This window comes from Fukomys damarensis, unplaced genomic scaffold (genome assembly GCF_012274545.1).
Source record: "Fukomys damarensis isolate Sample0158 unplaced genomic scaffold, DMR_v1.0_HiC HiC_scaffold_27, whole genome shotgun sequence".
In the NCBI taxonomy this organism is placed as follows: Eukaryota; Metazoa; Chordata; class Mammalia; order Rodentia; family Bathyergidae; genus Fukomys; species Fukomys damarensis.
Genome location: NW_022900939.1, coordinates 17,103,549 through 17,117,856, shown reverse-complemented (window position 1 = coordinate 17,117,856; position 14,308 = coordinate 17,103,549). Strand labels below are relative to the sequence as shown.

Sequence of the window (14,308 nt, the reverse complement as noted above, 5' to 3'; positions counted from 1 at the left end):
GGTCTAAACTCAGACGAGTCCTGCTGCCATGGCCACAATTCATCACTCGTCCTCCCGGTAAGACGAAGCCAGATTTGCCTCCCACTTCCTACAAGGAGGCCACGCAACCCCTCACTGTCTCCCAACAAGTTTTCCTCCCAAGTCACACTCTGGCTCCAACATCCCCTGCCCACATCCTGGCCAGTGCTGTTCCACTCAGCAGCCTGAGCTCCTGAACACTTTCAAGCCTGTCTTTGGCTCTAGGAGGACCCTGCCTCGGTGTCCCACTTGGACTGAGGTGGGGCAAAGACTTCCTGGGCTTCATTGCAGGCCACAAGCTATTTTATGTTAAATGGAAAGTTGCAAACCAATAAAAGCATTCTGGCCACACACTGAAACACGTGTCTTGCTCATTTCTCTGCTCTTCACCACCACTCCATGGCCATGGGCCCTGCTGTTCCTGCTGGGTGTTGGTCTTCACGTGGCTCCTGATGCTGAGGCTCTGAGCCCTGTTAGGATGAGGCATGGAGGTCACTTGTGCCTCAAGCCGCCCTCCACATGGAGCCCTGCCTCTCCCGGGATTCCTCTCTGCCTGTGTCCTGTCACCGCTGGCCTGCTGGGACCAGAACTGTCCCTGGGGCCAGGCCAGTAGAAGCCCCAAGGCTGGGAAAGCTCCTGGGTATTTCAGACTCTCCCCTCCTCCTGGCCCACTTGGCCGTCTCCCCTGGGAAGTCCTTGCAGCTGACTTGGTCTGATTTTCTTTGTTAGTTTTTTTCCCTGGTCCTGGGGATCAAACTCAGGACCTCGTGCTTGCAAAGGCAGCTGTGGTGCCACTGAGCTACATCCCAGACTTCTTTGTTACTCTTTACAAAGGCCTTTTTCCTCAGTAATCAAACACATTTCTAAGGGCTCCAAACCCTTCTCGCTGTGATTCCTCTCCTCCATCCTCTCCCAGGAGGAAGCCCTAAGTCTTCTCCAGTGTGGCAGGCCTGGGAATGAGAGGGACCCACCACACCCACACGTAGGAGGCTGCACACGCAGACCCCACTACCGTACGCTCTCCCAGCCCCTGTGCCTAGGGCAGAGCGATCAGCTGCACGTCTCCATCCACAGCCCTCCGCTCCAGTCTGCGAAACACACCAGAAATTGTCAGGAAACAGAGACCAGGGCCGGTTCCCAAACTACGGAGCTTTGGCAATGTCTCTCTGAGCTGTCCCCTGCTGCCCTAAACTTGGAGTGATATTCTTTCCAAGTTCTTAATGGGCGATACTGACAGAGATAAATTATTTCAGACTATTGAAAGAGACATTAGTTTACTGTCGGGAATTGGCAAATCACAAGAAGACATCAAAAAAAATGTTAAAAATCTCCAGCTGTTTTCAGGTGCCCTTTTGGTGGTGGTCGATGAGATGATTACCATTTTGAGACTTCTGCAGTGTTTCATGGGAAAAGCATATGCATTCGAGTGTTCACGAGAGCTGGAATTTTTAGTGTGAGATTAATGAGGTTAAGAAAAGTTGAATTCTTGAATTAGATGTATCTCTAAGAGATAATGATATATTTTACTGTTTTTATAGAAGTGTTTCCCACTCCTCTGAAATACCTAGAAATAATGGTCTATTCAGTATCAGTGAACACTCCCAGCACCAAGACTTTTGTCTTTAAATACGATTTCCTGTACCTAAACAGAACCTGGATGCCCTGGGGAAATGAGGTAGAAGTGAACAGCATAGGCTTTGTTAGAAAGTGAGAAAGAGAACAGACTACTGAGGCCATAACAGAAGAATGAAGGCGTCAGACCTGAGCAGCACCAGTGCAGTCGTGCCCTGGGATCTTCAGTTATTCAAAGGCCTTGGCCCGCAACAAATGAATGTAAATCTGTAAGCACGTAGTACACCAAGATGCTGCAGGTAAGGTGCAAAATGCAAAAGTTTCCAGTTGCCACTAGGAGATGCTGGAAACGGATTCATTATTTTGAACACAGGTTAGTAAAAAAGAAACAGCCAAGTATTTCTCCAGTCTTTAATATACAAAGCATGTTATCATAACTGAAAATCAAAGAAAGTGCTCCAGTTTACAAGTAAAGAAAAGATCATGGGATGTGAAATTTTCCACTTTGTAACCCCTTAGAAAACAGTGGGCGCAGCAAATTTAGTGAATGCTGCCAAATCAGTGGTTACAGGAAAACTTGCAACCTCAAATATATTTTTTTTATTTATTTGTTCGTTGGTTGGTTGGTACCGGGGATCAAACTTGGGACCATGCATTGGCGAGGCAGGCAGCAGAACCGCTGAGCTAAATCCCCGGCTCACAACCTCAAATATATATAGTCAAGTAAGACAGAAACACTACTAGGCAAAAAACTCATCGGTAGGACTGAGAGAGTTGCCACACCAGAGCACTGAATGGGTGCTTTTTGGGGCTAAGCATAGGTCCCTGGGTCTCCGGCCTTGTGGGGACTGCAGGGATGTATGGGAAACAGCAGAGGGCGCTCCGCAAACCCCTTGCATGTAGGTAGGATACGCCATCTGATTGCTTGAGTCAGGAGACAGACGCTCGAAATGTCGCGGCGGCTTTCCATGTCCTCTTTTCCGCCTCCCATGGCAAACACTTATGCTCCACCCGGCGTCCCCAGAGAAAGGACCCGTGAGTAGAGCCACCCTGTAGAGGCACGCAGTGGGGACAGGAAGTAAGCCTGTGTCCTGCTAAGGCCCTAACATTTAGGGATATCTTGTTGGGGGGCATAACCGCCCTACCCTGGTTGACTCAGAGACTGGTTTATCGGCCAGGTGGTGTGAGGGCAGTGAGCCTTAGGAGCTGGCAAGGAGGTGGTGCACATTTGTAAGACTGTCTTGAACTGCAAGTCTCTGGGAAGGAGCTCAGAAAACACGATGCTACTTGTGTGCTGGTTGCTGGGGCTGCAGTTAGCAAAGCGTTATGCAGGGAACCCGAAGCACCCAACCTCATGCTCATATCCCAGCGGGACTCCTTGTCCTGCCCCCGAAGCCAGCTCTCTCTCCAGCCCTTCCTGTTACCTGATGGTGGCCCCAGACTCCCACATGGTTCCTCCTCTGGGCTGTGTTCTATCACCCTCCAGCTCCAACCCAGAGGCGAACACCATTTATTCTAACCCTTAATTATATTTAGAGCCTAATTTGCCAATCATCGGGCTGGCAATCTACCTAATGACCACCTTCACCAGCGCAACTCATGCCCAGGGCATCACCACCTACTGCTTGCTCTTCTGTGCACTTTATAAACATTGCCGCCTTCAATGTTCACCAATTCTTCTGAACCATGCGCTCCTTTCATAAGATTTAAACTCTTCATCCCAGCACTCGGGAGGCTGAGGCAGGAGGATCGCTGTGAGTTTGAGACCAGCCAGGGCTACATAGTGAGTTTCAGGTCAGTCTCAACTACATAGTGAGACCCTGTCTCAAAACAACAACAACAACAACAAAAAGATTTAAACTCTTATTTTTGGATAGCTGTGAATTCATCTAGTTCTAGATAGCTATGGATTTTAGTTTGGGGTAGTTGTGAATAATTTGGAAAGTCCTAAGAAAAAAACCACATGGGACCATTGGCAATCTCACACCCAGGATATCTACCCGTGACATTTCCATCACAAGGGGGCCTGGAGCTGCCCTAAGAGAGTGACTGCAGGTCCCACAGTCCCTACCCTATCCCCAAACCACAGCAACCGCAGAGCAGTTGTCCCTCCTAATTTTTTGTAGTTTCAGGAATGTTGTATAAATGGAACCACGAGATGGGCAACTGCTGGGACTGGTACTGTTCCTATGTCATAACTCTCAGGACACTCATCTAGGATATTCTATCAGTGTTTATTGTATCTCACTGCTGATTCATGCTCTGTGACATGGATGGATGCACCACGGTACAGACCGGTCTTAATACAAATGGGCCACAGTACAGGTGGACTGGGTTTTACAAAGCACTCTGTGAAGAACTTTGTGTTGTTTCCCGAGTGCGGCGGTCACTAAGCTCTTATAAGCATTCACAGACATGTTTGTGTGTGATCAAAATGTTTGTTCCTCTGGGATGCGCAACCACAAGTGAGATTTCTGGTGTGTTACAGAGTACTTGTAAGTCTTGTTTTCTTTGAAGATGCTGCCAAATTCTTTTCCAGACTGGCCATACTATTCTGCTTTCCCACTGTCGATGTAAGAGCGATTTTGTTTCTCTGCACTCCCACCAGCATTTGGTGATGTTACTATTTTTTAATTATGTCATTCTAACAGATGCGCCATAATCCCGGGTTTTTTGTTTTGTTTTGCTTTTGCGGTGTTGAAGGTGAAACCCAGGACCTCACACTTGCTAGGCACGTGTTCTACCACTGAGCTATATCCCTGCCTTTTCTATTTTTTATTTTAAGACGTGATCTCACTGAGTTGCCCAGGCTAAGATCAAACTATCAATCCTCCTAGGTGAGTATCTAGAGTTGCTGGGTTTCCAGGCATGCAGCACTGTGCCCAGAGAATTATGTTTTTAGTGCACATTTCCTAATCCAGACCTTCATGTGCTTCTTTGCTGTGTGTCCACTCCTTCGTAAGATCTCTTCAAGTCTCTTGGTCATGTACTAATTGGATTGGATTTTCTTCTTTGTTTTGTCATTGAGAGTTCTTTATATAACCTGAATAACAGTCCTTTGTCAGATGTATAGTTTGTAAATGTTTCGGTCATGCTGCATACATAATTCTATTGCTGGTTTCTACTAGTACAATTTTCCCCCTTGTGCCAATGGCTGTGAATTTGGGCTACAGGATGAGAAGCAAAGCCCAGGTGTCTCATTGTTTGAGCCACTGGAATCTGTGCGATTTGCTTCTGCAGTGGCGCGTGGACATCACGGTGGACACACCAAGCAGGTGACGGACGACCAGTGAACACAAAGCGCTGCAACAGAAATTTCCTTGTCATGAGCCTAGAGTCTGTGCTGTATGAATCAGGGCTCCCCCGCCCTTCTCTCTTCCTTCCTTCCTTTTTCTTCTCTGCCTCCCTCCGTCTTCCCTCCCTTCCTTCTTATTTATTTATTTAGCCCCGGGAATTGAACTCAGGACCTTGCACTTGCCAGGCAGGTGCAGTGCCACTGAGCTGCATTCCTGGACCTCTTCTTTCTCGGCTATATTTTCCTCATTCCTTCCTCCCTTCTTTCTTTCCTGCCTTCCTTCTTTGCTTCCTTCCCTTCTTCCTCCCTGCTTTCTCCCTCCCCTCCCATCTTTTCTTCTCCGTGAAATATGTGTGTGTTTATCACAGCACCTCTTCCTGTCCTTCCCATGTCTGATGCTGCAGATTAGAGGGATGTCGGGACAGCTGGGTTCCCTTCTGCTTCCCGGAGCTCATGAAATGAGACAAAGTGGAGCGGGAGCAAGTTGTTCCTAACTACTTTTTTGACAGAGGACCTGATACCTAGAATATATAAATCATTTTAAAAATTAGCTCCCCACACCAAATAACTCAACCAGGAAGCCGGGCAGTGGAATTGAAAGGACAGTTCTCAAAAGAAGAAGTAAAAGAGACCCATAAGTATATGCAAAAATGTTCAGTTTTTTTAGCTGTTAGGGGAATGCAAATCAAAACAAACAAGATTCCATCCTACCCCGGTCAGAAGGGCTATCATCATGAACATAGAAAACAATGGAGACTAAGGAGGATGTAGGGATACAGAAACCCTCCTATATTGTTGGTGGAAAAGTAAACTAGTGCAGCCACTATGGAAATTAGTATGTAGATGCCTCAAAAACCTAAAACCAGAATGTCTTAGTTACTTTTCTTGTGATTAAGACAAAATACTCAATACCCAAAAGTTAAAGGAGGAGTGGGTTATTTTAGCCCACAGTTTGTAAGGTTTCCATCCATAACCAGCTGGCTCCAAGGCAGAGTTGCCTGGCAGAGGAGAAACGGTCCACGACAGAGCTGGCAGGAGGCAGCAGGCGGCAGCAGCAACCCTCCTTTCCCCTTTTATCCCAACTAAGGTACAAGCCTTTTGGGTGACGCCACCCACAACCAGAGAGGGCCTTCCCAGAAGGTAGACCTATTAGTGGGCTAATCCAGTATCAAACACCCTTAATCCCAGTACCAGACCCTAGATCCAGCCACCTTCGCAACGCCCCACTGAGCCCATGAGGCTTTAGGGTGACCTCTAACTACAAACAATGACACAGAATTTCCATTTGACACAGCTATACCTGTCCTGGATATATTCCTGAAAGACTGAAAGACATAATACTTTCATTGTACATACATACATGTAGTGACGCGTCACCATGGCTACTCTGAAAACAGCCTAGTTGCTTGTCAACAGCTAGACAGATAAAGAAAATGTGGTATATACGACATACACACACACACACACACACACACACACACACACACTAGGATATTATTCAGCCTTAAAGATGAAATCACATAATTTTCAGAAAAACGGTGGATGGAACCTGAGATCATCATGCTAAGCAAAACAAGCCAGATTCAGAAATTTCAACATCACATGTTATTCTTCTACTAAAAACCTAAAATATAAGTAAAATAGATAGGGGACCATAGGAGACTAGAAGGCAGACTCTTCAGATGAGGAAAGGGATGGGGGAGAGAAGCGGATGGAGGGCAGGGGTAAAAGGATTGAATGCGATCAAAATCCGTCATATGCCTAAAGTGATTCGCCAAAACGAACGTCGCTAAACATGCATAATGGAAAAGCCTAATCTAAAAAGGAAAAGAAAAGGTAAAATGAATGTTGTAAATGTCGTACACTGAGCTGTGATTTAGCTTGGTAATGCAGCAGTTGCCTAGCAACCCCAAGGTCCTGGGTCCTATGACCTGCACCACAACATAGCAACTATACTAAAGGTAGAAATGTTTAAAAACACAGTCCTGAACACGCACACATACATGCATCAAAAAGAAAATGCAGTGGGAACAAGAAATTTATTTCAATCATTTACAAATAACTTTCAGGGAAAACAAGAGAATGAATATTATATGATTTATGTGATAACACAAATAATAACCCACACAGATAATTAAAGAAATTAAAGCAATAGGTGGAATACCCCTTTCCAACTATGAAACTAATGAATATTTTAAGCAAAAATAATATGGTGTTGGAGCTGCAAACTTCATCTCCAAGACTCACGAGCAACCAGATGAACAAGGAAGGTGAAATTGAATAATGTGTCTTCACATGATGAGACAGGAAAAGAAAACCATATTTTTTCAAGAAAAACCCTACTGATGTGGATACAAGTTCAGCTTGAGAAACTATTTACACAAGATCATATCTCCCAGGGAAATACACTTGTGCAGTTGGGAAGGCCAGACAGGGAAAAATAAAGACGGGCTTCCTAGAACAAACCCTGCGTGTGTCACACAGGGAAAGCAGAGGCAGGGGGTCAGGTGAGTCTCAGGCTCCAGGACAATGAGGAAGGAGACACACAGGAAACCTGAGGAAAGGTTGAGGAAAGTGTTGCGGGGGGCAAACAAGAACCTGAAGTCTAGTCAACAAATAAACACATGACCAGGGAGAACGGTAAACAGCCACGACACAGAGAATGAGCGTTCAGAGGAACCTGGGCAGGTATATAAAGGTCCCAGCCCAGGAGGCTCCACACCTGCACACCTCCATCTCCACCTGCTCCTCTGACCTCTCCATCTCCATCACCAGAACCATGACCGGCTGTGCCTGTTCCGGAGGCTGTTCCCCCTGTGCGGGGTGCAAGGGGGGCTGTTCCCCCTGTGGGGGCTGCAAGGGGGGCTGTGGGTCCTGTGGAGGCTGCAAGGGGGGCTGTAGCTCCTGTGAGGGATGCAAGGGAGGCTGTGGCTCTTGTAGTTGTTCCAAGGGAGGCTGTAGCTCTTGTGGGGGCTGCAAGTCCAGCTGTTGCCAATCCAGCTGTTGCAAGCCCTGTAGCTGTGAACCCAGCTGCTGCAAGCCCTGCTGCTGCCAGGTGAGTTGCTGCAAGCCCTGCAGCTGCGAACCCAGCTGCTGCAAGCCCTGCTGCTGCCAGGTGAGTTGCTGCAAGCCCTGCAGCTGTGAACCCAGCTGCTGCAAGCCCTGCTGCTGCCAGGTCAGCTGCTGCAAGCCCTGCAGCTGTGAACCCAGCTGCTGCAAGCCCTGCTGCTGCCAGGTCAGCTGCTGCAAGCCCTGTAGCTGCGAACCCAGCTGCTGCAAGCCCTGCTGCTGCGAACCCAGCTGCTGCAAACCCTGCTGCTGCCAGGTCAGTTGCTGCAAGCCCTGCAGCTGCGAACCCAGCTGCTGCAAGCCCTGCTGCTGCCAGGTCAGCTGCTGCAAGCCCTGTAGCTGTGAACCCAGCTGCTGCAAGCCCTGCTGCTGCCAGGTCAGCTGCTGCAAGCCCTGCAGCTGTGAACCCAGCTGCTGCAAGCCCTGCTGCTGCCAGGTCAGCTGCTGCAAGCCCTGTAGCTGCGAACCCAGCTGCTGCAAGCCCTGCTGCTGCGAACCCAGCTGCTGCAAACCCTGCTGCTGCCAGGTCAGTTGCTGCAAGCCCTGCAGCTGCGAACCCAGCTGCTGCAAGCCCTGCTGCTGCCAGGTCAGTTGCTGCAAGCCCTGCAGCTGTGAACCCAGCTGCTGCAAGCCCTGCTGCTGCCAGGTCAGCTGCTGCAAGCCCTGCTGCTGTGAACCCAGCTGCTGCAAGCCCTGCTGCTGCCAGGTCAGCTGCTGCAAGCCCTGTAGCTGCGAACCCAGTTGCTGCAAGCCCTGCAGCTGCGAATCCAGCTGCTGCAAGCCCTGCTGCTGCCAGGCCAGTTGCTGCAAGCCCTGCAGCTGTGAACCCAGCTGCTGCAAGCCCTGCTGCTGCCAGGTCAGCTGCTGCAAGCCCTGCTGCTGCTGCGAACCCAGCTGCTGCAAGCCCTGCTGCTGTGAACCCAGCTGCTGCAAACCCTGCTGCTGCCAGGTCAGTTGCTGCAAGCCCTGCTGCTGTGAACCCAGCTGCTGCAAGCCCTGCTGTTCCCAGTCCAGCTGCTGTGCCCCTGTGTGCTGCCAGTGTAAGGTCTGAGGTCTAAACTCAGACGAGTCCTGCTGCCATGGCCACAATTCATCACTCGTCCTCCCGGTAAGACGAAGCCAGATTTGCCTCCCACTTCCTACAAGGAGGCCACGCAACCCCTCACTGTCTCCCAACAAGTTTTCCTCCCAAGTCACACTCTGGCTCCAACATCCCCTGCCCACATCCTGGCCAGTGCTGTTCCACTCAGCAGCCTGAGCTCCTGAACACTTTCAAGCCTGTCTTTGGCTCTAGGAGGACCCTGCCTCGGTGTCCCACTTGGACTGAGGTGGGGCAAAGACTTCCTGGGCTTCATTGCAGGCCACAAGCTATTTTATGTTAAATGGAAAGTTGCAAACCAATAAAAGCATTCTGGCCACACACTGAAACACGTGTCTTGCTCATTTCTCTGCTCTTCACCACCACTCCATGGCCATGGGCCCTGCTGTTCCTGCTGGGTGTTGGTCTTCACGTGGCTCCTGATGCTGAGGCTCTGAGCCCTGTTAGGATGAGGCATGGAGGTCACTTGTGCCTCAAGCCGCCCTCCACATGGAGCCCTGCCTCTCCCGGGATTCCTCTCTGCCTGTGTCCTGTCACCGCTGGCCTGCTGGGACCAGAACTGTCCCTGGGGCCAGGCCAGTAGAAGCCCCAAGGCTGGGAAAGCTCCTGGGTATTTCAGACTCTCCCCTCCTCCTGGCCCACTTGGCCGTCTCCCCTGGGAAGTCCTTGCAGCTGACTTGGTCTGATTTTCTTTGTTAGTTTTTTTCCCTGGTCCTGGGGATCAAACTCAGGACCTCGTGCTTGCAAAGGCAGCTGTGGTGCCACTGAGCTACATCCCAGACTTCTTTGTTACTCTTTACAAAGGCCTTTTTCCTCAGTAATCAAACACATTTCTAAGGGCTCCAAACCCTTCTCGCTGTGATTCCTCTCCTCCATCCTCTCCCAGGAGGAAGCCCTAAGTCTTCTCCAGTGTGGCAGGCCTGGGAATGAGAGGGACCCACCACACCCACACGTAGGAGGCTGCACACGCAGACCCCACTACCGTACGCTCTCCCAGCCCCCGTGCCTAGGGCAGAGCGATCAGCTGCACGTCTCCATCCACAGCCCTCCACTCCAGTCTGCGAAACACACCAGAAATTGTCAGGAAACAGAGACCAGGGCCGGTTCCCAAACTACGGAGCTTTGGCAATGTCTCTCTGAGCTGTCCCCTGCTGCCCTAAACTTGGAGTGATATTCTTTCCAAGTTCTTAATGGGCGATACTGACAGAGATAAATTATTTCAGACTATTGAAAGAGACATTAGTTTACTGTCGGGAATTGGCAAATCACAGGAGAAGACATCAAAAAATATGTTAAAAATCTCCAGCTCTTTTCAGGTGCCTTGTTCACAGTCACAGTGTTGGTCACTGAGATTTAGTCAGTGTTTTTTGCAAAAAATAAATTAATGATTAATTTGGTAATGGAAACTTCGGGTTTTTTAATGGAACAGTGAGGTTAATTCAAGAAAAATTCAAAATGTGAATTATGCATATGAATATCTTGTTTAAAAAGCAGTTTGTTACTCCTTTTTTTAGACCGAGAAATAATCACCTATGTAATATCAATGAATACACCTTGTATCAAGACTTTCTTTAAATACGATTTCTTATACATGCCCAGAACCTGGGTGCCCTGGAGAAAAGTGCTAGAAGGTAGCAAGATAAATTAAATTCCAGGATAAGAAGGTACTCTTCTTATCCTGGAAAGCAAGGAAGATAACTGACTCAGAAAAACAAAGGTGTCAAATCTGGACACTAGAACTGCACACTTCAGCCATCTGCGCCTCAATGATTTAAATGCACTGGCACACATAATAAATACGTCTGAAAGTATTCTACGCAAAACGTAATGCAGAAAATATGCAAAATGGAAAACTTACTAGTTGCCTTTAGAAGATGCTGAAAACCAATTCATTATTTTGAACATGAGTTAAGAAAGGGAAAGAACCCAGGCATTTATCCAGTGTTTGATGAACCGACTCTCTTATGGTAGCCAAAAGTGAGAGAAGCGTTCCAGTTTTTAGACGGAGGAGAAATCATGGAAGGAGGAAGTCACCACTTCGTAGCCCCTCGTGAAATAGTGAGTCTAGACAATTTACTGAGTGCCACTAAGTCAGTGCTTGGAGGAAAATGTAAGCCTTAAGTGAATGTTAGAGTAAGAAAACAAGATTATTGGGCTAGAAACCTCTCTGTAGGACTGACAGGGGTCATAGTAGAGCACCAAATGCAGGGACAGTTAGGTCCCTGGGTTCCTCTCCTTCTTGGAACTGTGGAATGTAAGGGAGATGGCAGGAGGGCCCCTCCATAAACCACCTTCAAGTCGGATATTCCGTCGGATATTCCATCGGATTGCTTGAGCTGGGAGCAGAAGCTTGAAATGCTGATTGCCTCTTTCCACCTTTGCTTTTCCTCCCCGCATGGTGACCACTAAGGCTCCAACTAGTGGCCAGAGAAAGGATGCATAGCAGAGCTACCCTTCAGAGTAATACAGTAAGAGCAGGAATTAAACCTCTGTCCTGTTGAACTCTGACACTGGGCATTGGGGTGTGGCTTTTGGGGCAACATAACCAGCCTATCCGGGTTGAGTCAGAAACACACCCTTGCCAAAGCAGGAAACTGTCTCTTTGCTTTATTGGCCAAGGGCTGTGTGGAGAGAGAGAGCTAGCAGGCACTGGAAAGGGGATTTGTACACATTTGGTAAATCTGTCCTGGACCGGGCATCTCCTGAAAACATGATGCTACTTCTGTGCTGGTCACTTAGGGCTCCAGCAAAACATTATGAAGTTGGCTCAAAAGGATTGGCAGGCTTGCAAGCCAGAAGAAAAGGAAGAGAAAGCACGAAGCAATTTGAGAAACTGCAGCTTTTCACATGGTAAATGTCAATACTTAAAAAGCCTTTGGGCAACAAAGGACAGCTAAGCCGCCAACTAAAATTAGCCCATTTTAAATGTCCACATCCATGAAGCTGCAAGATGACTGCCCAGAGGGCGGGTGACCCAGGAGGGGACTTTGGACACTGCTCTCCAGTGCTTGGCTCAGTATTCTTTTCTGGGTGGCAGACAGTTCCTGTGGGCAAACCAGAGTCTTCGGCACAAGGAAGAGACTTCTTCAGGGAAGAGGGGTGGAGCTGGATGGGCAGGAATCCTGAGGGGGAATCTCAGCACATCTCTGATCCAAGGCATCTAGGACAGACTCTGTCCCCGAGAGTGGGTAGATTATAGCTCAGGCTACTGACTTCCTTCCTGTGCCATTAGAAGCTACATCTCGGTCTCCCTTGCAGAATTCCCTTCCCAGCCTTCAAATCCTGTGCAGAACCAGGTTGAGATATAGGTCCCTTTCTGTCCTGCAAGCTCCCCTGTGAATTTTGCTCCATCAGCTCTTGACCTCTTGCTCATAGGCCCAGGTGCCTGCTTCCCATGGCTCCTTGGCACCTCCAACTCGTCCCAGCTGGTCTTTTTCCTGTCCCTAAAGCCAGCTCTCTTTCTCTCTGTCTCTGTCTCTCTGTCTCTGTCTCTCTCTCTCTCTCTCTCTCTCTCTCTCTCTCTCTCTCTCTCTTCAGCCCTTCCTGTTGTGCTGATGATGGTGGCACCAGACTCCCAGATGCTCAGGTCAAAACCCTGGTCCTTCCTCTGGACTGTGTTGTATCACTTCCCACCTCAATGTGGAGGCAAACACCATTGGATCTACCTTTTACATAGATTTAGAGCTCAATTTGCCAATTGCCTGACTGGTAATTCACTTAATGGCCACCTTCACCAGCGCAACTCATGCCCAGGGCATCACCACCTACTGCTTGCTCTTCCGTGCACTCTACAAACATCGCCTCCTTCAATGATCACAAACTCCTACGAACTATGCACTCCTTCTATAAGATTTTACTTCTTATTTCTGGATAGTTGTGAATTCACGTGGTTCTAGATACTTGCGGATTTTAATTTGGGTAGCTGTGGGTACTTTGGAGAGTTGACAGAAAGCACAGAGGGGACCCCAAGTACTCTTTCCTGGGGTTTCCCAAGGTAGCATCCTGAAAACATCATCTGCATCCTCACACACAGGACAACCATTCCCCGTCCTGCAATCCCTACCCTGTTCCCAGTTGGGCAATCACAGACCTCTTCTCCCTCCTGTCATTTTGTAGTCTCAGGAATGTTGTATAAATGGCACCACAAGGTGGGCAACTGCTGGGATTGGCTCTTTTCCCACCTTTTATCTCTCTGGAGTCTTGTCCAAGATGTTATGAGCATCAGTGTTTATTGCATCTTACTGCTGAGTTGTGCTCCCTAGGACGGAAGGACCATGGTACAGACAAACTGCAGTACAGATGGGTCACAGAACAGAGGCACCATGAATTTTTTAAAAATCACCCTGTAAAGAACTTTGTGTTGTTCCCAGTGTGTGGCTGTCATGAATAAAGCTCTTATAAACATTCACAGACATGTTTTTGTGTGAGCAAACATTTTTGTCCCTCTGGATGCATAGCCCAAAATGAGAATCCTGGTTTATATTGTACTTATGTGTCTTTTTTTTAAGATGCTGAAAAATGATTTTCTAGATTCGCTATAACTTTCTGTACTGCCCTGGCCAATGTAGGAATGATCCAGTTTCTCTGCATTCTCATCAGCACTGGGTGGTGTTACTATTTTTCAATTACACCATTAGAACAGATAAGCCATAATGTACTGCGATGGGTCTTTATTTTGTATTGTTTTGTTTTTGCAGGGCCAAAGGTGGAACTCAGGACCTCACATGTGCTAGGCAAGTACTCTACTGCTGAGCTACATCCTCAGCCCTTTTTATTTTTTATTTTGAAGTACAGTCTCACTAAATTGTCCAGGCTAGGCTAGAACTTTTTCTTTTCTTTTCTTTTCTTTTTACAAGTAGGTCATTACAATATATAAACTTATGGGGACTCAAAAGAGGAATACACCATACGCAAACAAGCAGGAAAAGCTACTTCTCAACTTTTAGCACAGAGAATTGCACATACTAACACTTAAACCACACTAATTTCTGGCTATGTCTCTCAACAATCCAGTGAGTTAGTAATAAAGACAGAGTCCCATTTATTCCAAAATTCAAGCAAACTTCAAACTTATTCATGAGATATTTATCAAAATAACACATTTAGGGGGGAAAATCAATACAATGGATACATCATCACTGAAAACTGTATATCATCATACAAAAAAGGATTTCATTTTGGGGGACTGATTTCTAATTTATGGCAAGTTTTACTTTCAGAAATAAAACCACAGAACAATACCATCTAATTCAACC

The 14,308-nt window shown here is 47.8% G+C and overlaps 1 protein-coding gene across 1 annotated transcript; it reads left to right on the top strand.

The window, feature by feature from the left end:
• Positions 1 to 7,664: 7,664 nt before the first annotated feature.
• On the top strand, positions 7,665 to 9,005 carry LOC104870460 (keratin-associated protein 5-5-like). Its single transcript, XM_019209238.1, has one exon. It carries the CDS (start codon positions 7,665 to 7,667, stop codon positions 9,003 to 9,005), a length of 1,341 nt encoding a protein of 446 aa, XP_019064783.1.
• Positions 9,006 to 14,308: the final 5,303 nt, after the last annotated feature.